This window comes from Urocitellus parryii, chromosome 7 (assembly GCF_045843805.1).
Source record: "Urocitellus parryii isolate mUroPar1 chromosome 7, mUroPar1.hap1, whole genome shotgun sequence".
Lineage (NCBI taxonomy): Eukaryota > Metazoa > Chordata > Mammalia > Rodentia > Sciuridae > Urocitellus > Urocitellus parryii.
Window position 1 is genome coordinate 163,818,720 of NC_135537.1, and position 26,498 is coordinate 163,845,217.

Consider the following 26,498-nt stretch of genomic DNA (forward strand, 5'->3'; position numbering starts at 1 on the left):
GAGCGCACTACCGCTTGAGCCACATCCCCAGCCCCCTGTTTTAACTTTTTATGGAGCTATTAAAGTATTTCCCAAAGTGATTATACCATTTTACATTTCCACCGCATTATGTGAGAGTTCCAGTTACTTGACAGCTTTGCCAACACCTCCTGAGGTCCATCTTTTTAATTTTTTAGAGATCAATAAACACACAGAGTCACATTCCAGTGTGACAAATATTGCCTCTTCAACCAGGAGAGAGTTGTACCATATCTGGGCTCCAGGAGAGTCTTCAGGGATCCTACTCTGGGTGACTTCACAAATGACATTTTTATTAGATAAATGAGAAGGGGCCAGTTGTACCCTGGTTCTAGATTGGGACTTGGGGTGGGCCCAGAGCTCTGCTGCCCCCTCTTCATTAGCCCTTCATCCCATATAGAAAACTCTTGTCCACTTTTTTTGCCAGTCTATTCATGGATGTCCAGGTATTTGGAGACATCTAGTCTTCAAAGTCTAGACACACAAACTTGATCTTAGATGGATCTATTTCCTTATAGTGGGGAGGCATACACTCCTGGTGCCAGACACTGGTCATTCTGTTGTACTTCTTGGACATCTTCTCCACCTCCAGCTATGCCACCAGCTCTTGGACCCTGAGTGGATCCATCTCATCCCAGTATGGTGGAGAGGATCTCCTTCTGGCCTTCTAATCCACAGACCATGGTAGGTCACAATTCCTATATTGTCCACAACTTGGGGCAAATCTAATCTTTTATATTTTAATCATTCTAGTGGGCATTCTCCATATCTTCTTAAGTCAAGTAACTGTTCTAAACCCTGGGTCATTTCTCAGTTTGGGTTGTCTTATCAAGTTGTAAATTCACTTTAATGTGTGGAAGATTCAAATTCTGGATATGGATACCTATTTTGCAAATATTCTATTCTATTTCAGTGTTTCAGTCTGTGGTTTTTTTTTTCTTTTAATATTTACTTTTAGTTGTAGTTGGACATAATATCTTTATTTTATTTATTTATGTGGTGCTGAGGATCGAACCCAGGGCCTCCCACGTGCTAGGCGAGTGCTCTACCGCTGAGCCACAGTCCCAGCTTGTTTTTTCAGTGCTAAGAATTGAACCCTGGGCCTCTTTCAAGCTAGGCAAGAGTTCTACTACTGAGCTAAATCCCTAGCCCTTGTGTGACAGCTTTTGATTTTACACTTAATAATGTCTTGTGAAGAGCAGAAGATTTTAACTTGAAGTCAAAATTATTTTTCCTTTTTCTGGCATTTTCTTCTTACGTGCCTTTTTTTTTTTCTTTTTTTTTTTTTGAGACAGGGTTTTATTAGGTTGCTGAAGCTGGCCTTGAATTTAGGATCCTTCTGCCTCAGCCTCCTGAGTAGCTGGGATTACAGGTGTAAACCACCGGGCCCAATTCTGAGTCCACTTTTTTGGGTGGTGGTGAGGGATGGATAGGGAACTCAGGGTAGACCTGAGTCAAGGTCCACTACAAACAGGTGCTTAATAAATAGGTTCAACTGAATGTGGAACCCAAGGTTATTTTCCATCGTAGTCTCATGCAAATCCTCACATCACCGAGGGTTCTACTATTTTCATGTTCTTTTCGCAGGTAGAACACGCAAGGCGTTCAAGTACCTCGCTCAGGGTCACGCGAGGCTGCCCAAGCACTGGGCCTCCAAGTCCAAAACGCTCCCTGATGGCGGTACGGGGGCAGGTATGCCTTACCCTTACTTGGAATTGTGCCTCCAACTCTATTTTTCTCTTGACTGCCTTGCACTGGAGGCTTTCCACGTGGTAAGTCGGGAGAGGACCAACTCACCGCGCGACAACGATCACTCTAGAGCCCCGCCAGGCTCCAGCCGCTGTCCACGCGGTCAGCAGCTGCAGACCCTGTGCACCACCCAGGCGCATGCGCATGCGCACGCTGTGTGTGTTGGGGGTGGGTGCCAGGGACCAAGACTCCGCAAGAGCCAGGGGCGGGACCGGAAGTCAGTCTCTGTCTCTCGGTTGCTAGGAGACGAGTCTTCTACAAGCCAGACAGAAGTTCTGCAGCTTCTTTTCCTCCCTTTCTCCGCTTCAGCTTCCCCAAAGCCTGTCACCATGTTGGAACCTGAAACTGAGACTTTGCGAAGTACCTTTCCCTCTTACATGGCAGAGGGCGAGCGGCTCTACCTGCGCGGGGAATTCTCTAAAGCCGCCCAGAGCTTTAGCAACGTGAGTAGCGCTGAGGTCCTCAAATTGCCTGGAGGACCCTGTAGGGTCTAATACTAACTCCTGATTGATGCACCAATAGCCTAGATAAGCCCGGTGCTTGGTCATTTTCTACCAATTTCCATTTGCGTTCTTCATTCTCTGCATTAACAGTGACCTCTCCCTTTACTTTTACTTAAATGTTTTGCGATTAACTGACCTTTCATAGAGCAGTCTCGAATTCCCATCCTTGGCCGGAGATGGGTTGGGAGAGAGGCATGTAGAAATTGCGAAGTGTCTGGCACACGGATGCTTATAAAAAGGAGGCTGTCAGTAAAATAATCAGCATTGTTATAGTAACCTTGGTCTAAATTGCACCACCACATTCTAAGGGGGTTGGATGCTGTTTCAGAATACCAGACTCGCTGCCCAGCATAACATATGCCAATAAGGAGGTGCATGCAGGGGCTATTATTACTCCATTTTATACATGAGAAAACTGATACAAAAGTTAAGCAACATGCTTAAGCTTACTGAACTAGCAAGCGGTAGAGGAAGAGAGTAAGCATCCAAATCTAGACCCTCCGACTCCAAACTGAGACCCTATCCATGGTACAGTGCATTGGCACAAGTCAACTGTCAGGTGTTTTTTTTTTTTGTTTTTTTTCCCCACCCAGAGGCTCTTAACCACAAGGCCACATCCCCAGCCCTTTTTATTTTTTATTTTGAGACAGGTTCTCACTAAGTTGCTTAGGGTCTTGCTAAACTTCTGAGCCTGGCTTTAAACTTGCAATCCTCCTGCCTTGACCTCCAATGCCATTGGGATTATGTCCTGCACTACTGTCCCTGGCTCTGTGAGATGTCTTAAAACTGTTAGCCCCCCCAACCCCACCCCTCAGTGTTGGGCATGAAATCCATGGCCTCAAGCATGCTAGGCAAGCACTCTACCACTGAACTACACCTTCAGCCCACGGCCTGCCTCTTATTCCAAATGATGTGGTAGGATAGTCCATTAACCCATTCTAAGACTTCTGCTAAAATCAAGCTTCTCAATTGCTATCTAAAGTCTTTTGTCCCTTTTAACCACCAACCACACCCTAAAACCAGAAATGATGGGTGAACAATTGAGTTTGGGAACCCTACCCCCACCCATTTTCCTCTTGCTGGACCATGTCCCATCCTGGAGCAGCCTGGGCAGAAAGAAAAGATGGCCCCAAGGGATGGTAGCCTTGCACGAGAAGAGGTTTCCAGGAAAGACAGTAGTTACTTCCTCTTCTTAGAAAAGTAGAAAGGTCTTAGAAAGGGGTGGATACAATCTGAAGTCCCAAGAAGGACAGTATAGAACAGACTATAGTAATGATCTCAAACGGAAGGAAAACAGGACCTGAGAAGTAGTGTAAGTGCCCACCCTTAATTTAGGAGACTCCAATCACAATTTCAGTTTTCCTGACATTAATCCCCTGAAACAGTGATGATTCTCAATTAGTTACATTGAAAGAAAAGGCTCGAGCGAGGTGTGGTGGTATGTACATATAATCTCAGCTACTCAGGAGTCTGAGGCATGAGGATCATGGGTTTGAGGCCAGCCTGGGCAACTTAGGGAGATCCTGTCTCAAAATAAAGAAATAAAGCCAGGTATGGTAGTAGATGCCTGTTAGCCCAGAGACTCAGAAGGCTGAGGTGGATTATTGGAAGTTCAAGGCCAACCTCAGCAATTTAAGGATGCTCAAAGCAATTCAGTGAGAACCTGTCTCAAAAAATAAATAAATAAAAATAAAACGTCTGGAGATGTTTTAAAACTGTTAGTCCCCCACCCCCACCCCTCAGTGTTAGGCATTGAATCCATGGCCTCAAGCATGCTAGGCAAGCATGACTGGATTCAATCCCTAGTACCTAAAATTAAATTAAGTTTTAAAAAGGTTGGGTGTGTAGCTCAATGGTAGAGCACTTACTAGCATGTACAAATCCCTAGATTCCATCCCCAGTACCACTAGGGAGAAAAAAAGAAAGAAGAAAAAGCTTGTATTCCAGGATGATGGTGACACATGCCTGAAATCCCAGCGATTCAGGAGGTTGAGACAGGAGGATCACAAGTTTGAGGCCAGCCTCAGCAATTTATTGAGGCCCTAAGCAACATAGTGAGACCCTGTCTTAAAAATTAAAAAATAAAAAGAACTGGGGCCGGGCATGGTGGCACACTCCTGTAATCCCAGCAGCTCGGGAGGCTGAGGCAGGAGGATCACGAGTTCAAAGCCAGCCTCAGCAATGGCAAGGTGCTAAGCAACTCAGTGAGACCCTGTCTCTAATAAAATACAAAAAAGTGCTGGGGAGGCTGGGGTCGTGGCTCAGAGGTAGATCGCTCGCCTGGCAAGTGCGAGGCACTGAGTTGAATCCTTAGCACCAGATAAAAAGAAAAATAAAGGTAACGTGTTTAACTGCAACTAATAAATAAATAAATAAATAAATAAAGGGCTGGGGATACGGCTCTATGGTTGAGTGCCCCTGAGTTCAATCCCTGGTCGCCCCTCAAAAAAAAATAGAACTGGGGATGTGGTTGAGTGATAATGTGCCCCTGCATTCAATCCCAGAGACAAAAAAAAAAAAGAAAAGATAAGTCTAGTGGAATGGATAACCCAAGTTGTAAATTGTCCTAAAATCTATTTTGTTTATCTTAGTCTTTGAAATTTATGTTGCGGTTTGTGATTGAATTTGGCATGCACAAAATATCCTATGGCTTTATCGCCTGAGTGGGCTAAGGGGAGCATAAGCATTGGCAGAAAGTACCTCCACAGGTACTTCCCATATCTCAACTAATCCAGAATAGCTGTGATTCAGCTTTGCTCAAGATAAACCACATGCAGGTCAGTGGGTTCAAGGTGACTGAGCAAAGATCAGTGCTTTTGGTCTGCTAAGGCAAGAGGCCTGCTTGCTGACCTGAAGAGTCCCCTTGAAACTCTGCAAGAGGTCAGGGCTGCACTTTCTAGGTCAAGTTGCTACCTTGCTCTTCCTGGTGCCTGCCAACCTGACTGATTCCCTTCTCAGGCTCTTCACCTTCAGAATGGAGACAAGAACTGCCTGGTTGCCCGCTCAAAGTGCTACCTGAAGATGGGAGACTTGGAGAAATCCCTGAAGGATGCTGAGGCTTCACTCCACAGCGACCCAACTTTCTGCAAGGTGACCAGCTAGGTGGGACAACTCTGTCTTGCTTTCACCACTCACTGCCATTGCCTGCCACAGCCTCTGGTTACCAGTAGTGGAGGAATCCGCCAGACTGCTTGGTGTCTGATGCCGTGTTTCTCTTCACAGGTCACCTGCTCGCCCTCTCTATTCCAACCTTGACCCTCAACCCAGGACACTTCTGTTCTTCCATATCTGAGTCCTGTAAGGCCTTGTCTGTCCACCTTGATTCGAGTCTCTCTCCTTCCAGGGAATTTTACAAAAGGCGGAGACCCTGTACACCATGGGAGATTTTGAGTTTGCCTTGGTGTTCTATCATCGAGGTTACAAATTGCGGCCTGATCGGGAATTCAAAGTTGGAATTCAGAAAGCCCAGGAAGCCATCAACAACTCGGTGGGAAGTGAGTGAGCACAGGGCCTATGACCTTATCCAGGAAGGATCCCAGAATCCCAAGGTTCAGAGGAAGGGCTGAGGTTTGGTGGATGAGCAACCAGAAGGATCCTAGAATCCCAAGGTTCAGAGGAAGGGCTGAGGTTTGGTGGATGAGCAACCAGCCGCAGGCTCACTGGGAGTCTCAGACTTGGATTCAGCTATTGTTCATGCTGTCAGGGATTAGAAACTTGTCGATTGGGCCAGGCACAGTAAACTGTCTCCTGGGCTGTAATCTCAGTGGCTCAGGAGGCTGAGGCAGGAGGATTCTGAGTTCCAAGCCAGTCTCAGCAACTTAGCAAGGCCCTAAGCAACTTAGCAAGTCCCTGTCTTTAAATAAAATATTAAAAAGAGCTGGGGAGGAGCTGAGGTTGTAGCTCAGTGGTTGAGCGCTTGCCTCGCATGTGTGAGGCACTGGGTTCGATCCTCAGCACCACATAAAGTAAGTAAATAAATAAAATAAAGATATTGTGTCCATCTACAACTAAAAACAATAATAAAAAAGAGCTGGGGATGTGACTCAGTGGTTAAGCACTCCTAGGTTCAATCCCATATCGAAAAAAAGAAAACAAAAGAAACTGTCTACTGGGAGAACCAACTCCTGATCCTCTGTACGGAGTACTACAGTGTCTTTGTTTTCTTCAAAGCCACATTAGAAGGACTGTTTTGAAGTAGGCCTGTCTTTAGCCTGGAGTCACAGGGTCAAAGGAGGTCCTGAGTCCAACCTTCCCTAGGCCCTGGCTTCCTCCCTCACCACATATATACAAAGGATGGGTTTTTACTCAGTAGCTCAGTAGCAAGAGGACAATGGAGGTGAGTGAGAGCTTGCTGCTGTGGGCAGCAGAGTGTGGAAATGGCACAGGGCAGTTTACCATGTGTCCAGGCCTCCATTTATTTGGAAATCTGACTGCCATGGCCTGGGGCTGGCGAGGGCTGGCTAGCTCCTAGGAAACTCTTGTACCAAACATCCTGCACCGGTCGCCTGCTAGGCTGACTCAGGGCCTGCTCTGCCACAGCCTCCACTATCCTTCTGCCAAATGCAGCCATTTCTAAATGAAATGTGTGATAGGTTATGCCTGACAGACTTGGCCAACCTGAGCTCCGGCTTCTGTCCTTGCAGGTCCTTCTTCCATTAAGCTCGAGAACAAAGGGGACGTGTTCTTCTTAAGCAAGCAGGCCGAGGTAAAGTTCCTGGTTCTGAGGTCATGTATGTCTGTGTCTAGTGGCCCTCTTGCCTGGGAGTGATTAACTCCTGCCCATCATGGGCAGTCATGGGCTTCTGCCCCAACTCTAGAGGGGTCCTGTGTGTCTAGCTGTTGCCTGACCAGGCACGTCCCATGGTTCTCAGCCCACACAGAGGTCCTAGAGGAGGAATGCTGAGAGCCACAGCCCAGTCGGAATGGCCCCTGGCATTTTGCCAATAGAATTGGTTGAGAGGCGAGCCATTAAGATGATGCTGGATTGATTTAATTGTATATTAGACCTTTACTGTCCGCCTCCGGCCCGCTACTTTGGAGTTCTTGGGGGGGGGGATTCCTGGAGAGTTCCCATTGGTTGGGGAAGTGCCGGAGGAGGGATTTCCGGTTGGTGGTTCCTGGAGGAGCCGAGTGGGTGGCGTTCAGGAGAGTTCCCGGGAGCGTGTGTGGAGTGTGCTGGTGGAGTTCAGAAATAAAGTTTGTTCCTGCTTCAGTGGCTCGTGATTTGTGCCCAGCCAGACTGCGGCAGAGGAATATGGAATCATAGGCTCTGGGCCATGGCTGGGACTCTGTGCTCCTTGCTGAGGCTCTGTTGGGTATCGCTCCATTTTTCCAGAGTATGAAAGCCCAGCAGAAGCCTCATCCCATTCAGCAACTCCCACACCACACCAAGAGAGAATCCAAGCGGAAGGGCTCATTCAAGAGTGAGAAGACTATCCGCCAACTGCTGGGGGAGCTCTACGTGGACAAGGAGTATCTGGAGAAGCTCCTACTGGATGAAGGTTTCAGACCCTTTCTTGGCAATGGGGACTTGAGGCAAAGGAAATCTGGGGTGGATACTTAATGTTTGAACCAGAAGCAGAGACTATCATAAATATTAACTGACATGTACCCGTAGATGGGTTTTAGTAGTATTCTCATTTTACAGATAAGGAAACTGAGGTCACACATGGATGGGCAATGACTCATGTTTGGATTCAGGAGATCCAATTTCAGAGACAGTGTTCATAAGCACAGTGGTACCCTGGAAAGTAACAATGGAGATTTGGAATCCTTTACTATTGTATTAGCTTTCTGTTGCTGTGACAAAATACCTGAGATAATCATTTTATAAGGAGAAAAGGTTTATTCTGGCTCATGGTTTCAGAAAGTTAAGTTTATGGTTGGGTCCATTATTTGGGGGCCTGTGGTAAAGCAGAACATCGTGGTAAGGAATGCATGGTTGCACAAAGCTGCACCCCTGATGGCAGCTGGGAAGCTAATAGAGAGGAAGGGGACACAGCCCCAGTGTTCTAACTTCCTTTCACTAGGCCCTACCTCTTATAGCTTCCACCAACTCCCAGTAGCACCCTCAGCCGAGGACTAAGCCTTCAACACATAAGCCTTTGAGAGACTCTCCAGATCTAGCTCATAACAACCACCATAGTCCCTGAAGGGCCATCCCCTAAGTCTTCAGTCTGTACAATGGGCTGAGCAAAGGGTTCTGGTGGAGAGGTACTCAAATCCAAGCACCTTAGTACTCGTATTCTGAAACATCACCTAGTCCAATCCCTCCTTTCATAGATGAGGAAATAGAATTTACCAAATGGGGAGGAACTTGTCTAAGGTGACAAGCACATTACTGGTAGAATCAACACCAGAACCCACTCAATGCTCTCTCTCCCACACTGTGCTGCCAGGACACAGGACACAGGACAGAGCCTTGAGATGCATGTGCACAGAAACTTGGGGGTGGGAGTGTTGGCATTAGCTGATAAGCCTGAGCAGGGTCACCCTTGAAGCAAATGCCTTTTCTCTGGAGCTGGCTTCCCAAGGTCATCTGCAGGGATTCCCTGCAGGGTTCCCTGTAGAGCTTTGCTGCACAGATGGTCTCACTGCTGGCGCATCTCCTAGGTAATGGACCTGAAGGCCTCCTGTGCTTCAGAGGACCTGCTGTGGAGGAAAGAGGTGGCCTGAGCACTACCCCAAGTGGCCTTGCAGCTTTGCAACCAGCTGTAACCTCTGTCCAAACAGTGGGCGTGACTTAGGCAAACCCCTCCACCTCCACGCATGGCACCTAGGGAATGAATCAGTTGGCACTGGCAACCTGGGCCAGGTTGTGCATTTAGACACTCCCCTGCCTTTTTCCACATTTTTTTTAATATTTTCTTTTTAGTGGTAGATGGACACAATATCTTTATTTATTTTTATGTGGTACTGAGGATCGAACTCAGTGCCTCATATGTACGAGGCAGGTGCCCTACTACTGAGCCACAACCCCAGCCCTCCACATTTTTTTTTATTGGCACATTATAGCTATACATAATGATGGGATTTTTGTTACATATTCATATATGCACACAGTGTAACAATAGAACTTGGCCAATATCACTCCCCAGCACTTGCCCCCTCTCTCCACACTTCCCACCCCCTTGTCCCTTTCCTATATTGATCTCCCTTTGATTTTCATGAGATCCGCCCCCACACACCTTTCTTATGACCTTTGACCTTGGGTGTTTGGATTGTTTTGCCAAACTCTGAGGAGGGAGCATCCATAGTAAATGGATGGTCTCAAGTTTCATCCATTTTCCTGCAAATGACATAGTTTTATTTTCTTTATGGGTGAATAAAACTCCATTGTGTTTATATACCACATTTTCTTTATCCATTTACCTGTTGATGGAGGCTGGTTCCATAATTTGGCTATTGTGGGTTGTGTTTCTATATCCATGGGCTTGTATGTGTCACTACAGTATGAGGACTTTAAATTATTAGGATAAATACCAAGGAGTGGTGTAGCAGGTTATCTGGTGGTTCCATACCCTATCTTTTGAGGAACTAATTTCCATAGTGGTTGTACTAATTCACAGTCCCATCAACACTGTAAAAGAGTTCCTTTTTCTTTACATTCTCTCCGGCACTTATTATTATTATTATTACTTTTAAATATTTATTTTTTAGTTGTACACAATACCTTTATTTTGTTTATTTATTTTTATGTGGTGCTGAGGATCTAACCCAGGGCCTCGCACATGCTAGGCGAGCGCTCTGCTGCTGAGCCACAACCCCATCCCCTATTATTATTATTATTATTATTATTATTATTATTAACCAGGAATTAAACCCAAGTGTGGCTTAACCACTGAGCCACATCCCCAGCCCTTATTATTTTTTATTTTGAGATAGGGTCTTTTTTTTTTTTTTTCTTTTTACCTTGACCACATTCTGCAGTATCAGTTGCATTGGTTATATTTTGAGATAGGGTCTTGACAAGTTGTTTAGGGCTTCGATAAATTGCTGAGGACCTTGCTAAGTGGCTTTGAATTTGCAATCGTCTTGCCTCAGCCTCCTGAGCCCCTGGGAGTACAGGCCTGTGCCGAAGTGCCAGGCTTTTTTGTTGGTATTCTTGATGGCTGCCATTCTAACGGGGGTGAGATGACATCTCAATGTCTTTGTGATTTGCATTTCCCTAATAGCTAATACGTTGAATCTTCTTTTCATATTTTTGTTGGCCATTCGTATTTCTTCTTTTGAGAAGTGTCTGTTTAATTCATTTGCCCATTTATTAATTGGGTTATTTGGGGGTTTTGCTGTTAAGTTTTTTGAGTTCTTTCTGTATTCTCGATATTAAGCCTCTGTCAGAAAAATAGCTTATGAGTCAGGCACAGTGGCACATGTCTATAATTCCAGCGAGCGCCTCAGGAGGCTGAGGCAGAGAGGATTTTGAGTTCAAAGCCAGCCTCAGCAACTTAAAGAGCCCCTAAGCAACCATTCTATATTCCTAATTGTTTCCTTTGCTGTGCAGAGATCCCATTTATTAACTCTAGGCATTATTTCCTGAACTTCAGGAATCCTAGACACTTTCTTCTCTGAGGATACATCTTGAAAGTGGGGATCCCTGAAAATTGGGGCTTCTTAGAGTGTTTCCCACCTGCCCCTTCTACTATCTCCTTGCATATTGCCACGAAGGTCTGTGCCAAGGGAATGCCCGAAAGGGGGGACCCTGGCCTCATCCTGGCCTGGCTAGATCCACTCTGTCACCATGTGCTCCCTTTGCTCACTGTTCCTGCAGCTGCAGGCAGAGCTGCTCACGGAGGGCCCCTCAGCAGGGCCCCAAGCCTTGATGAGGCCATCCCCTTGAACACTTGTCCTCTCTGGTGTCGCCTTGCACCCCTTCCCCACAGACCTCATCAAAGGCACCATCAAGGGCGGCTTGACTGTGGAAGACCTCATCCTGACGGGCATCAACTACCTGGACACCCGCAGCAACTTCTGGAGGCAGCAGAAGCCAATCTATGCCAGGGAGCGGGACCGCAAACTAATGCAAGAGAAGTGGCTGCGTGACCGCAAACGTCACCCGTCACAGACGGCCCGTTACATCCTCAAGAGCCTGGAGGACATCGACCTGTGTGGGTAGTATTCTCAGAGGGGTGGGGCAGGCGCCCCTGCTCTCTTGCCAAGTGAGGTGGGAACAGCTTAATAGCCTGAGCCCCCCGACTCCGCTGAGCTGTGGATGGACACTGGGGGGAGTGGACACAGAGGAGTCACCCCATGAGCCTTGAGGAGACTGCCCTTGCCTCCATGTCACCTGCTTCTCTTCCCAGTGCTGACCAGTGGCAGTGCCGAAGGGAGTCTCCAAAAAGCTGAGAAAGTGCTGAAGAAGGTGCTGGAGTGGAACAAAGAAGAGGTGCCCAACAAGGACGAACTGCTCGGGAACTTGTACAGCTGCATCGGGAACGCCCAGATCGAGCTGGGGCAGATGGGAGCAGCCCTGCAGAGCCACAGAAAGGACCTGGAGATCGCCAAGGAGTAGTGAGTGCCTTCCAGGTGGCCAAGCGCCATGGGCCTACCGAGGAGTGGGGTCTGGGACACTGTTCCAGCCTTTGCCAGGGTTGCTGGTGGCTTTGCTTCCGTTTTCTGCCCTCCATGCCTAAGGTGGATTCCCACAGAGGTAGTTGCCACCTGCCCAGGACCAAGGGTAAGGGGACAAACCTAGACTGTTTGCCTTTGCTCATCAAGAGGAGTATGATGGTTCAAAATTCCAAAAAGCTAGGGCCAGGCTTGGTGGTTCCAGTCTATACCCTCAGTGGCAAGAGGCCAAGGCAGGAAAAGTACAAGTCTGAGGCCAGAGTGGGCGACTCAGCGAAGCCCTGTCTCAGAATAAAGAATAAATGGGTCTGGGGATGTCACTCAATGATAGAATGCTCCTAAGTTCCATCCCATACCACAAAAAAGAAAGAAAGAAAGAATCCCCAAAGTTCATGGTCTCTCTTTGCCGTGGTTGGCCCCCAGGCTCTCTCCAAATGCACTCCTGCAGGGCCCTCCTAGAACAGCCCTCCAGGGCGCTCCAGTCTCCCTGAAGGTTGGGCCTCCAGCCTTCCCCTCTTTCCTTGGCCCCAGATGGGGTCCATTCTCATGTCTCCCTCCTCTCCTTTCTTTTTCCTGCAGTCCTAGAGATGAACCAGGACCTTGAGAGATGTCCTGTACTGGCCATTCCAGAAGTGTGAAGAAGGGACCCCAGGGTTGGAGACAGATGTGTCTTTGATTCCTGGCTCTCTACCTAAAGCTGTATGGATCTTAAGTAACCTCCTCAGTTTCCTCCTCTTTCAGGAAGGCATGAGGATGCCAACTGACAGGGATCGTGAGGATTAAATAAGATGTGTGTAGATGGTTCCTTGGATCCAACCAGCTACCATTCACTAGTGACTCACATCTTTACTTCTTGCCACACTTGGCCAAGCCAAGACCTGCCTGTCCACTGACTCCAAGGCATTTCCCTTTGGATGTCCCAGATGAATATGGCCAAATAAGAGCCTGTTTTCTTTTTCCCAAACTTCTTGTTCTTTTTTTTTTTTTTTTTTTTTTTTTTTTAAAGAGAGAGTGAGAGAGGAGAGAGAGAGAGAGAGAAAGAGAGAGAGAGAGAGAGGGAATTTTTTAATATTTATTTTTTAGTTTTCAGCAGACACAACATCTTTGTTTGTATGTGGTGCTGAGGATCGAACCTGGGCCGCACGCATGCCAGGGGAGCGCGCTACCGCTTGAGCCACATCCCCAGCCCCCCAAACTTCTTGTTCTGAGGTTCCCTAACCCAAGAGCCTCTCACTGCCCCAGGGAAGAAGCCCAGGAGGCTTTCTGGTTCCTCCCTCCCTCACTGTTCACACCTGGCCCTCTTAGACTCTGGACCTTGGAAGGGGCTACATAATAGGCACCTAGCAAGTGTGTGGAAGTGACTAAGTAAACAGAGGTGTTCCTTAACAATGCTCTTTCTTCTAACATCCAGGAACCGGCCTCACCCGGAAGCACTGATCTTATAAGTGTGTTCTCTGTCCCCCATTCTAATCAGCCCCTTCCTGATGAGCCCCTTATTGTCCAGCCCAGCTCTCATTTGGTTCCCTGAAGCTTGTAGGTTTGGTTGCTGGCCTCCTCATAGCTGTGAGTTCTCATTACATATTAATATCAGGGATAAATTCGTCTATGACAGTGTGTTTGTGCATCATCCCATGACACAGTGCTTGCTCGGGGAGGGGAGACCAAGCAGAGATGCTGAGGGGCCAAGGAGAGGGGCAGGCAGGAGCACTGTGGGTGGGGAACCTCAGAGAAGACAGGTGGGTTATCAGGGTGGGCCGGGGGAAGGAGAAGGGCGCCCTAGGCAGAGAGAATGGGTGGTTTGGGGAACCACAGATAGCGTGGCTGGGCTGAGAGCCAGGACTCATGGAGAGCCAATGCCATACTGAGCAGGCCAGCCTGCAGCTGCTGAGGCCCAGGAGGGAGTCGGTTTTACACAAGCACTACCACGTTGGCTTGTTTGGGAACTGGGTGGTACTGAGGGTAAAGCTTGAAAGTCCCCCCCACCCTTCTGCTCACTTCCCTTGGGTCTCCTTAGAAAGTGTCCTTCTGGTCCCTTTTCTTGTGCTTACCTACATGCTAATGTGTATATACACATGCACAGGATTTTCAAAGCAAAAGCAATTATTTCTGTGTTTAAAAAAAAAAAAAAATGAGAGCCAGGCACGGTGGTTTACATCTGTAATCCCAGCAGCTCAGAGACTGAGGCAGGAGGATCGTGAGTTCAAAGCCAGCCTCAGCAACTTAGCCCTAAGCAACTCAGCAAAAGCCTGTCTCTAAAATATAAAAAGGGGCTGGGGATGTGGCTCAGTGGTAAAGTGTCCCCGTGTTCATTTCCCAGTACCAAAAAAAAGAGTCCACTTTTTTTTTTTCTGATAACTTAAAACAGCACACATCTATTCTCTTTCAGTTCTGTGGATTAAATCAATTTCACGGGGTCAAAATCACAGTGCTGGGCTGGGGATATAGCACAGTTGCTAGAGTGCTTGCCTTGCATGCACAAGGCCTTGGGTTTGATCCCCAGCACTAAAAAAAAAAAATCCCAGTGCTGTGTTCCCTGCAGAGGTGGAGGGGAGGATGCATTTTGCATCCTGTTCCCTTGCTGCACCCTCAGAGCACAGCAAATGCTTCAAGCTGCATTATTATTTTTTTTTAAATGTTAATGGACCTTTGCTTTATTCATTTATTTTTATGCGATGCCGAGAATCGAACCCAGTGCCTCACACTGGGTTCTCTACCACTGAGCCCCAGCCTCAGCCCCGAGCTGCACTGTTTTTTAACACAGTGGGACGACATACAAAGTCTGTGCTCCAGTAATCTGACTTTTTAACTAAGTGTATCACGGACTTTTTTTCATCACTAAAAATTGCCATTGTTAGAGCGTGGATGACATTTAGATTGTTTCCAAAATAATCATCACTTTAATGAATGATCTTGTCACACTATTTTCTTGAAGTAAATTTTGAGAAGGGAAATTGCTGGATCAGAGGGGATCTTTGAAAGTTATTGATTGATGACCCTCCAGGAAGGTGCTGATAAAGGCCATCAGAGTCTCCACCTGGAACCCTGAGTCCCGGAGGCCAGGGCCCTGCTTTTGCCTTTTTTTTCCTATTTTGTGGTGCCTGTCACAGCTCATCTCTCGCCAACAGCTTATTTTGCTTCTTCCCCACAGTGACCTTCCTGATGCAAAATCAAGAGCCCTTGACAACATTGGCAGGGTTTTTGCCAGAGTTGGGAAATTCCAGCAAGCCATTGACACGTGAGTGATCAGTCCCCACACCAGGGCTGGGACTTCCTGCCCTCACGTGGGGATTCTAGCCTGGGGCCAGAATGTCAGGCAAGGAGACTTCAGAAGAGGGATGGGGGTTGGCTCCTGGCTCTGCTAGGTGACGATTGATTGGCAAGCCAATCTTTTTGTGTGTGGGGGGGGGGGATCAAAGCCACAGCTTTGCATGTGCAAAGCAGGTACTCTACCATTTAAAGCTCTGAGCCTCCTCAGTTAAATTCATAGAATTTATGGAATAGAATCAGCATTTTCTCACGGTTTCCTAGTGATCAGAATCACCTGGAGTACTTGTTAGGTCTAAGAGTACTGGGCACCAGGTGCAGTGGTGCACACCTGTAATTCAAGTGGCCCAGGAAGCTGAGGATCACAAATTTAAGGCCAGCCTTAGTGATTTAGTGAGGCCCTAAGCAACCTAGTGAGACTCTGTCTCAAAAAATTAAAAAGGGCTGAGTATTTAGCTCAGTAGTGACACATCCCTGGGTTCAATTCCCACATCCTTGGCTTGGCTTCTTTGCTGAAAATTCTCATTCTACAAGTCAGAATTGAGGCTCAGATATTTTTATTTTTGTACTGGGGCTTGAACCCAGGGGTACTTTACCACTAAGCCACATCCTCAGCCTTTTTTATTTTTTTATTTTGAGACAGAGTCTCCCTAAGTTGCTGAGTCTGGCCTTGAACTTGCAATCCTCCTGCCTCAACCTCCTGAGTCACGGTATTACAGGTGTCTGGCACCAGGCATGGCTTCAGAAATTCTTTTTTAACCACACTCCAGGTGATTCTTACCTTTGGGCAGTTCAGAAACATGGACAAAGCGACCCTTGAGACTTCCTCTGAGGCTGTTGTGTGACTGTGTGGTCCTGTGGACTCACCGAGGACAGTATCTGAACTCCCCAGGTGGCCTGACTGCCAGACTCTGATGTCCAGCCCTGGGGCTAGTTAGCTTCTGGGGCAGGGGCTAGCAGTTAGTCCTAGGGAGCCTTGGGGGAGGCCCAGACCTGGGAGAACCTGCTTCCTGGGCTCACCCACCCTTCCTGGAGAGAAATAGACCTTCAGGGCCCTGTTGCTTGATCCAAAGACTTGTTTACCAGTTACCTTCTTTCCACATAATTCAGTTTCCCGATAGCCTTTGGTGTCTGTGGCTGAAAGAGGAGGATCAGTGTTTACCCACCCATTGGTATCTTGTTGTAATAAACTGTTTTATAATAAAGGGTGCTTATTGTTAAATATTAATTTGGAAAATAGAGAAAAGTAGAAGAAAATATTAGACCCACCACCCAAAGACCACTACTTGGTATTTTTGTTTTTCATGCTGGTCTTTTTTCTGTGCCGATTTTTCTCTCATAGGTACTTAAAATTCTTAAACATTATTTTGTGTTTTTTTTTTTTTTTTTAAAGAGAGAGGGAGAGGGCTGGGGATGTGGCTCAAGCGGTAGTGCGCTCACCTGGCATGCATGCGGCCCGGGTTCGATCCTCAGCACCACATACCAACAAAGATGTTGTGTCTGCCGAGAACTAAAAAAAATAAATATTAAAAAAAATTTAAAAAAAAGAGAGAGAGGGAGGGAGGGAGAGAGAGAGAGAGAGAGAGAGAGAGAGAGAGAGAGAGAGAGAGAGAGAGAATTTTTAATATTTATTTTTTAGTTTTCGGCGGACACAACATCTTTGTCTGTATGTGGTGCTGAGGATCGAACCCGGGCTGCACACATGCCAGGCGAGCGTGCTAGCGCTTGAGCCACATCCCCAGCCCCCTTAAACATTATTTTGATGTTATTTCAAGTGCTATCTTCATTTATTCATTTATTTATTGGTACTGGGTTTGAACTGAGGGTGCTTTACCACTAAGCTGCATCTCTAGCTATTTTTATTTATTTATTTATTTTGTTTTGAGCATTGTCTTGCCAAGTTGCTGAGGCTGGACTTGAATTTGTGATCCTCCTGAGTTGCTGGGATTACATGTGCGGGCCTAGCTCACATGCTACTTTTAAACATTATTTTCCGGGATTATGCCAAATTTGATCCCATTGATTTTTTTTTAAGAAAATATTTTTTAGTGTTGATGGACCTTTATCTTATTAATTTATTTATATGTGGTGCTGAGAATTGAACGCAGTGCCTCACACATGTGAGGCAAGCACCCTACCACTGAGCCACAACCCCAGCCCCTCCCATTCCATCGATATTACCAAAATAGTTTAGTAGTTTTGAAATATGTTAATGCTAATTAACTGCACACCTGGGCTGAAGGTTAAGAATGAGTCTTATTCTGTCACCTAGCAGGAAGCCTTGGTCTCCTGTGGCTGATAGCAGAATTTTAAGGAAAGAAAATGACCCTGGTTTTTCATGTCCATGTCACCAGGTGGGAAGAGAAGATTCCTCTGGCTAAAACTACCCTGGAGAAGACCTGGTTGTTCCATGAGATTGGCCGCTGTTACTTGGAGCTGGACCAGGGCTGGCAGGCTCAGAATTATGGTGAGAAGTCTCAGCAATGTGCCGAGGAAGAAGGGGACATTGAGTGGCAGCTGAACGCCAGCGTTTTGGTGGCACAGGCACAAGGTAACAGGCTCAGAGTTGAACAGCCTTCAGGCCCAGCTGCCACCCTCAGGCTGGCTTGGTTTAAGCAAAGTTTGATTAGGGATACCTCAAGAGCAAGGAGCTGCAGACCAACATAGCATCATGCCATCCTCAAATTATTAGTCAGTTTTACATCACTACAACAAATTACCTAAGACAGGCTACTTTATAAAGAAAAGAGGTATTTTTAGCTTAGAGTTTTGAAGATTTGAGGTCCTGACACTGGCATTGGCTGGGCTCTGGTGAGGGCTTCTTCTTCTTCTTCTTCTTTTTTTTTTTTTTTATAGTTGTAGATAGACACAATACCTTTATTTTATTTATTTATTTTTATGTGGTGCTGAGGATGGAATCCAGTGCCTCACACATGCTAGGCAAGTGCTCTCCACTGAGCTACAGCCCCAGCCCCTGGTGAGGGCTTCTCACTTGACTGTATCATTTCATGGCATATTGCAGCGACAGAAGCACATACTGGACAAGCAATCGTGTTGCCAAACAGGAAGTCACAGGACTGGGGGACATGGCCATCCTCAAGGGTTGATAACAACTTTCTCAAGAAAACTACCAAATAGTTAGTTGCCTGAGAACCGCCTTAATCCCTCTGGGGTAGGGTTCCCAGTGACCTTACCCCAAGCCTCACCTCTTTAAGCTCCCGCGTCACCACACTGGGACTGGGCTCCTAACATCTTAATTTTTTTTATGGGGGACATTTAAACCATATCCAAACCATGGTAACAGTGTCCATGTATCAAGCCACTGACTCTTGCTTGCCAGGTATCTTTTACTCAAGCTTTTTTTTTTTTTTAGTTGTAGTTGGACACAATACCATTTATTTGTTTGTTTGTTTGTTTGTTTATTTATTTATTCTTATGTGGTGCTGAGGATCGAACCCAGCTCCTCGCACATGCTAGGTGAGCGCTCTACCACTGAGCCACAACCCCAGCCCCTCAAGCTTTTTTTTTTTTTCAGGGATTGAACCCAGGGGTGCTTAACATCCCCAGGCCTTTTTTATATTTTTATGTTGAGACAGGGTTCCACGAAGTTGCCCAGGCTGGCCTCACACTTACGATCCTCCTACCTCAGCCTCCTGAGTAGCTGGGATTACAGGAATGTACCACTGTCTCTGAATGAATACTGATTCTCCATCTCTAATGTGTATTTGAAAAAAATAGATATTTGACCTCACTTACTGTGACTCTGCATATTTTCAGAATTGCATTTGGATCTCCTTTTAAAATTTGACTTATGGGGCTGGGGATGTGGCTCAAGCGGTAGTGCGCTCGCCTGGCATGTGTGCGGCCTGGGTTCAATCCTCAGCACCACATACAAACAAAGATGTTGTGTCCACTGCGAACTGAAAAATAAAAAATTCTCTCTCTCTCTCTCTCTCTCTCTCTCTCTCTCTCTCTCTCTCTCTGTGTCTCTTCTCTCTTTAAAAAAATAAAATAAAATAAAATAAAATTTGACTTATGGACACAGGTCCTCCTTCCTCCCTGAATCCCAAGGCAGTACTTGGGAAGGAGTGAATCTTGGGTGTGCACAGTTACAAAGAAAGCAGCGATGTTTGTCTATAATCCCCACTACTCAGGAGGCCGAGGCAGGAGGATTGCAAGTTCAAAACCAGCCTCAGCAACTTAGTGAGAACTTGTTTCAAATTTAAAAAATAAATAAATAAAAGGCTGGGGACAGGGGATGTAACTCAATAGTAAAATGACCTTGTGTTCCATTCCCATTAATGGGGAGGGGAAGCATCTGTGTGAAGAACTGGACCCTGTCTGGTTAGTGCTTTTCCTTCCTCCCTGAACTGAAGTTCTTTTTCTTGGGGGGTGAGGTGGGGAATACCTGGGATTGAACTCAGGGGCACTGAGCCACATCCCCAGCTCTTTTTTGTATTTTAGAGACAGGGTCTCACTAAGTTGCTTAGGGCCTCATTAAGTTGCTGAGGCTGGCTTTGAACTTTCGATCCTCCTGCCTCAGCTTCCAGAGCCACTGGGACGACAGGTGTGTGCCATCACGCCCAGCTCCCAGCCCTTTTCATTTCTAATTCTGTGATAAGGTCTCCTAAGTCGCTGAGGCTGGCCTGGACCTTGTGATCTTCCTGCCTTGTCTGTCCTGGTAGCCGGGATACAGTCATGGGCCACTGCACCCATTGGCTTGGGCAGAGTGTGAAAAACTTGACCATTTTAAAAGTATGGATTTCCTCTTCTAGAAAAATCTAAAGATGGAACGGGATGGGGTTGTGTCCACCACCCTGGAGACACATGATGTGTGCATTGTCCCTACCCTGAAACCCCTTCCCTCCCTCACTGACCCCTCCGAAGGGTAGATTCTAAGGCTCAGGCCTGTCAGTTCCAGTCCTCACGGGTGAGATGGGCCTGGGCATCTCAGTGGTGCTGCCCATGCCCTGGGGCTGACTCCATCTAGCCCCTCAGGCTTCTCAGGCCCTGGGTGTGGCTAGCAGGTCAGGGCCTCCACCTTTCGACATAAATATCACAATCTCCCTGTGCTGTGCCTCCCCCTTGTTTTCCAGTGAAGCTGCGAGACTTCGAGTCGGCTGTGAACAATTTTGAGAAGGCCCTGGAGAGAGCGAAGCTGGTCCATAACAACGAGGCACAGCAGGCCATCATCAGCGTGAGCCTTGGTCCCCCAGCTGGGCCTTGGGAGTGGGCAGTGGGGCTGGGGCTCCCCTCAGCCTTTTCAGCTGGCCGCTCATAGCTGCTTATTATCCACTTGCTAGGCAGGTGTGGTTGCCACTGTGCATTGTCCCTACCATGAAACCCCTCAGCAACCTCATGTGCATCATTTGAAACAAACAAACAAACAAACAAAAAAACAGAAAAAGTTTTACAGAACATTTTTACCTCCCCTGTGTACGATGTGCATTTATATTTCATATTGTCTTTTATTTTTAAAGTGACAGGGGCAATCTGGGTACAGGGATGCCTGCCTAGATCCCAGCTACTCAAAAGGCTGAGGCAGGAGGATCCAAGTTCAAGGCCATCCTCAGCAACTTAGCAAGACCCTGTCTCAAAATCAAGTGTAAAAAAGGCTGGGGATGTAGCTCAGTGGGAGAGCACTTGTCTAGCATGTAGCACGTGTGAGGCTCTGGGTTTAATCCCTAGTACTGCGAGAAACAGAGAGAGAGAGAAAGAGAGAGAGAGAGAGAGAAAGAGAGAGAGAGAGAGAGAGAGAGAAAGAGAGAGAGAGAGAGGAAAGAAAGAGAAAGAGAGAGAGAGAGAGATACAGGGGGATGCACACTCTGTGTTCCAACCTTGCATCGACTTCCTACAGTCAAGCAAGCCTCTGCCTCAGCCTCCTGAGCAGCCCAAACTGTAGGCACATGCCATCATATCTGGCTTTCCATTTTATTTCATCTAATGCCGCCTGAGACCTACTAAACCGATTTTAGGACTTGCAGTTTGAAAATTGCCACCTCATCCAAGAGACAACAGGAAGTACAGTGTGAATTCCTCTTTTTCCTGTTTCAACCCTTTGTTGGTTCTCAGTGTCTGGGAGAAGGGTCCTGGCTTTTCTCTGGGAGGTGGAAGAGCCTCTGGTGGCCTCTCCCCACCCTGTGGCTCTCGTGCTGTCCAAGCAGGCCAGTCCCCACCCCACCCCTTGCGTTTCAGCTTCAGCCCAAACCAGCCCCCACTTTTCCCGAGCAGGTTCTCCTGTGCCTCGTGGCCTGTGCCCTTATCTTTGCCTGGAATGTTCTAAACTCACCTTCACTTGGCTAACGTCCACTCAACCTCGGGTTTCAGCTTGGCTGTCCCATCAGGAGGCCTTCTCTGACCCCTTGGTCTGGTTGAGGTGACGTCTCCCTTCCCCAGCCCTCGATGTCCCTGTGAAAGTCCACATCACCCTATTAGAATTGTCCTGACCTACTCATGAAGCAGCTCTCAGCCACCCTCAGCAGCAGGACCTTGGGAAAGGAGCAGGGACCCTAACACTTTTGTTTGGAGCAGGGCCTCATGGCTGCCTCTGGATGGCAGCGGTTAAGTCAGGCCCCCTGAAGGGACATCCAAGCTGAAACCTGAGGTTGAGTGGACGTTAGCCATGTGAAGGAGAGTTTAGAACATTCCAGGCAAAGATAAGGGCACAGGCCAACAGGCAAGAACACTGAGGATGTGACAGCCTGTGGCCTGAAGTGAAGCTGGAGGAAACCGAGGGTTTCCTCAGGCCCGCAGAGGAGACGCTGGGCCTGGATTCAGGGGCTGTAGGGGTCACGAAGGCAGCAGGGTGGGGTCAGCCTGCCAGCTGGACTGGAAGGCAGGGATGACAGAGAAGTGACCTGACACACTGGGTCTTGTGAGAGGCTAGTTAGGCCAGTTGTGCTATTGGCAAGAAATCATTCCCAACAGGCCCCACGGGTCCCAGGCTGTCCCCTGTTCCCACACACCCCAGGGCAACACATCATCGTCCTTCTGTTGAGGGGACAGCTGTAGTACACATCCTGCCTATAACTCTGGGGGAAGAGCACCCAGGTCACTAAAGCTCTGCCACGTGCTCCTCTGCTTCACAATTCACATGCAGGGTCCCTCCTGCTTAATTCTTTTCTGCGTGAACAGCCTGCAAGCACACAGCATGGCGATTCAACTCAGAAAACATTTACTGAGCAGTATTCAGTATTGGTTGTCAAGGCCAAAGGTGTCTGGCTATGCTCTTGGCTCACAAGAAACTGTGTCAGCAGGAAGATTCAAACAAAAGCACCAGTTGGGTGCAGTGGCGCACACCTGCAATCCCAGTGACTCAGGAGGCTGAAGCAGGAGGATCACAAGTTTGAGGCCAGCCTCAGCAACTTAGCAAGGCCCTAAGCAACTTAGTGAGAACCCTGTCTCAGAATTTAAAAAAAATCAAAAGGAGGGGGCTGGGGTTGTGGCTCAGTGGTACAGTGCTTGCCTAGCAATGTGTGAGGCGCTGGTTCAATTCTCAGCACTGCATGTAAATAAATAAAGATCCATTGACAACTAAAAAACATTTTTAAAATATTAAAAAACTAATTTAAAAAATAAATCAAAAGGACTGAGGATGTTGCTCAGTGGTACAGCACCCTGGGGTGGGGGGTGGGGGTGCAAAGAAACCCAAAATCACAAACCCTGGTGTGTGACCAGCACCATGAGGAACCAGGGGAATTCAGAATGAGAGCCCAGTGTTCCCTGAGGCAGGCTGGAGGCTTTCCCAGCAAGAGGATTTGAGGTCACCTTGAAGGCTAGGCAGTAATTTGAAGGGAGTTACTTGGCTCTTAGCAACTTCTCATGGGACCAGGAACCTGATCCCTCACCCACCTGGATTGGCATCTCTGGGCAGGAACTTACAGGGCAGACCAGTGGGACCCTGAGAGGAGGCAGGCCGAAGATGCACAGGCAGGGCACAGTGGCATGAGCTTGTGGTCTCAGCTACTCAGGAAACTGAGGCAGGAAGATCATTTGAGCCCGGGAACTCCAGGCCAGCTTGGGCAACAAACATAGGGAGGTCTTGAGACCTTCAAGACCTCCATTTTACAAAAAAAAAAAAAAAAAAACTGGGCTGGGGGTCTGGATCAGGGGTAGAGCACTTTCCTAGCATGCTTCAGTTCCTGGGCGACATCTCCAGCACTTCCAAAACAAAATAGAGAGAAAGCACACAGGCTGAGCCCTGAGAATTGAACTTGAGCTAAGGAAACTGCACATGTCCTGGAAGCCCCTTTTGAAGCCTCAGCCCTTCATCCCCTCCTCGGCTGGCTACCTTGCTGAGTGCTTAGAGGCTTGGACATTGAGTGAAGCCAAGAGTGGCATTAGGTAAAAGGGTAGAAGTTAGCAGACCAACCGAACTCTCAATTACATGCCTAAGCCCAGGAGGAATGAATCGGCTGACTTCCAGCCGCGTGTTTCTCAGGCACTAACCCCGGTGCAGAAGGAAACCCAGGGTGGCGGGGTTTTGCCTGAGCCCTGCTTTCCGGTCCCCAGGCTTGGGAAGGGAAAGGAAAAGATGCAGATGGCAAACAGGGGTTCAGAGCGTTCACCAGCCCCTCTGCTCTCCACAGGCCTTGGATGATGCCAACAAGGGCATCGTGGAAGAACTGAAGAAAACTAACTACAGGGAGATGCTCAAAGACAAAGGTGCGTCCCCGGAACCCCCAAAGGGCAACTCCAGTGTCCCCCGGGGTCTTCTCTCCCAGCAGTCCTGGCCACACTTTCCAGCAGCTCCCCCAGCCACAGCCTTTCCCTAGCAGAGGACGGGGGAGGGTTGGGCCCACTGTGGGTGGGGCTCTGCACCCATCCTGTCAGCGCTCAGAGTCCCCTCTGCTGTGCGCTCTCGCCCCTGTGCATGGTGGCACTTCCAGGCAAGGGGGCTCCTGCGAGGCTGGAGTGCAGAGGCCACTGTTTTGCTTAACAGCGGGGCCTGACAGCACTGTTTCTCAGAAGGCTGCAGGGAGTGGCAGTCTGTGACCCTCTGTCTCCAGGCTGCCCTTGCCCACAGGGAAGGAGTGAGGGAAGGGAGGCACAGGATGGGCACGTCCAGAGGAACTGGGCTGAGAGTAGCAGCTGATCTCCATCCGTTCAGGGCCTTCCCTGGGCCAACCCTTCTTCTAAGGGCTCTGTATGCACTGACTCCCTGGCCATCCCAAAACACTGCCAAAAAAGTCTATTCAGCTTAATTTTATAGATGAGGACACAGAGGCAGTGGGGTTAAAAATCCACAGTGGCTTTCAATATTGACTTTGGAATCTGTGCTTTTACCATGGCTCCACACTGTTTCTGGTGACAGATGGCCTATCTGCTTCCGTCTGTGAAGTGCGCCCCTTACCTCAGCCATATTGCAGTGGAGGGTGGGGGCGGTGGTCCAGGAGGACAGAGTCCAGGGCAGATTCCTGGCTAACACCCTCCAGGCTCCAAGGATCCATCCTTTCTGGTCCTCCAGGTCATAGCAGCAAGAGGTTTCTAGACACCAGAACAGCCCCGTGACAGCTCTGTTATCTGGCGCCTGCCACGTGGCAGCTGAATCCCCTCAGCAGCCCTCAGAGCTGCTCTAAGAAGCCACATGAGTGATAGATGTGAAAAGAGAAGGGGCAGATGGGAAATGGCAGATGCTCCAAGCAGCCCTTCCACCCTTCTGCAGGCTGCACACTAGGGAAAGTGTCTTTTGGGGTCCTCATGCTGAAGACACTGTGGCCAAGGCCACTCCTGGCACTTCCTTCTCAGAACAGCAGGTGGCAGCATTGCTTATCTTTTCACCTCCAATGGCAGAGAGCCTCAGTCCTGTGGCTGGGAACCCAGCAGCTTCCAGAAAGAAAATGAAGGATTCAGGAGGGGATTGGTGACTTTTCTCTGTAACTGTTAAAAACAAGGAGTGAGAATCCCTTTGGTCATAAAACAGCAGCTCTCTAGCTGATCCTGCTGCTGGCAGCCTTTTCATATTTTTACAGGAACCCTCTTAACAAATGATAAATATGTTCCTGGCGTGGTGGCACCCACCTGTAATCCCAGAGGCTCGGGAGGCTGAGGCAGGAGAAGTGCAGGTTCAAAGGCAGCTTCAGCAATTTACGATGCCCTAAACAATTTAGTGAGATCCTGTCTCAAAATTAAAAAGGGCTGGGGATGTAGCTCAGGAGTAAACTACCCTAAAGCACCCCTGGTTCAATTCCCAGTCCCCCCCCAAAAAAAAAAAAATATATATATACACTTCCCAGAGACAAAGAGAATATGGATGAAGGAGGATAGTGGAGAAAAGAATCTGCTGTCATTTCCCAGCACCTATGCTACTTTCCACAGGGAAGGGAGGGAAGAGAACACAGGCTCTTGGGTTGGACCATCCTACCTTCAGCTCGACTCTTCTGTACTTGCAGTGACCGTCGTGTGATTTTCTTTTGCGGGTCTGGAGTCCTTCGACTGCAGATTCCCCCAACACTGTGCAGTTTCCTGTTGGAAGGGTGTTGGCCCCTCACATGCTGCCTCGTGGGGCGGCGTGATCAAGGAGTGAGGGTCCCCTTTCCTCCTTTTGGGAAGGGCTCCATCAACACCGGGGGAAGGAGCATGTGAAAATTCTCAGGAGCAAAGGCCTCCACAGACGTAGTGATGACCAGGCTTTCACCTCTCTTCCCTTCTTTGTGCTGTTTTTCAGAAGAGGCCCCTGCCCTGAATGAAGACAGAACAGTGGAGGCGAAGGAGAAGGAAGGGAAGAAAGGGAGGGAGGACACCAAGAAGGTGATGAAGAGCTGGGAAAGGGAGCAAGGGGAGAGCGACGGAGACACCGAGGAGGAGGAATTCAAGGACGATTCTCAGAGACAGAAGGCAGAGAAAGCCATAAGAAGCTTCAGGGAAGATTCCAGGAGAGTGTCGGAGGGCAGGACGCTGCTGGAGGTGGACAGGAGAGAGTCCAGGGAAATTTACAGGCGGCCTTCAGAATTAGACCAAGAGATTTCCGGAGGAGAAGTAAGCACAAAGGCCTCAGAAAGACTGGAGAAAAGACTTTCCGAAGTAAGTTCAGGAGAGAAAGAACCGGGGGAAACAGAAGAAAAAGAAGAAGTGAAAGCGGAGGAAACAAAAATTGCCCAAGAAATGGAAAAGGAGTAGAGTGAAGCCTGCCTTACCAGGCATTAGCAGGAGGCTGGTGCTCGAGGGCCATGACTCTCTTAACTGGATTTTCAAGCTGAGATGTGTTTTTGATGGGGGGGGGGGAGATGGGAAACAGGTTCCCACAGGTCACCTCTACCTCTTTCTATCACTAATTTCTCATTAAATATGTATCTTTCACTTTTGCAAACCCTAAATATCATTTTGTCTCCTCACTCCCACCCATTTTCAGAAGGCCTCATGGAAGAAATGAGAAAAGTGCTAGTAAGAATCTCAGGT

The 26,498-nt window shown here is 48.0% G+C and overlaps 1 protein-coding gene across 1 annotated transcript; it reads left to right on the plus strand.

The window, feature by feature from the left end:
• Positions 1-2,020: 2,020 nt before the first annotated feature.
• Positions 2,021-26,357, plus strand: Odad4 (outer dynein arm docking complex subunit 4). The gene is made up of 12 exons (XM_026387024.2): positions 2,021-2,210; positions 5,229-5,360; positions 5,614-5,764; positions 6,914-6,975; positions 7,606-7,771; positions 11,153-11,377; positions 11,573-11,780; positions 14,986-15,072; positions 17,456-17,652; positions 20,198-20,298; positions 23,690-23,765; positions 25,768-26,357. Exons 1-12 carry the CDS (start codon positions 2,097-2,099, stop codon positions 26,217-26,219), a joined length of 1,971 nt encoding a protein of 656 aa, XP_026242809.2. The 5' UTR covers positions 2,021-2,096; the 3' UTR covers positions 26,220-26,357.
• The last annotated feature ends 141 nt before the right edge of the window (positions 26,358-26,498 follow it).

Bases quoted from the DNA above. Each gene is read 5' to 3' on its own strand.
- Odad4 (XM_026387024.2), top strand. From the start codon at position 2,097: ATGTTGGAACCTGAAACTGAGACTTTGCGAAGTACCTTTCCCTCTTAC. The intron at 17,653-20,197 runs GTAACAGGCTCA...CTTGTTTTCCAG, and splicing joins TTTGGTGGCACAGGCACAAG to TGAAGCTGCGAGACTTCGAG. The intron at 23,766-25,767 runs GTGCGTCCCCGG...GCTGTTTTTCAG, and splicing joins GGAGATGCTCAAAGACAAAG to AAGAGGCCCCTGCCCTGAAT.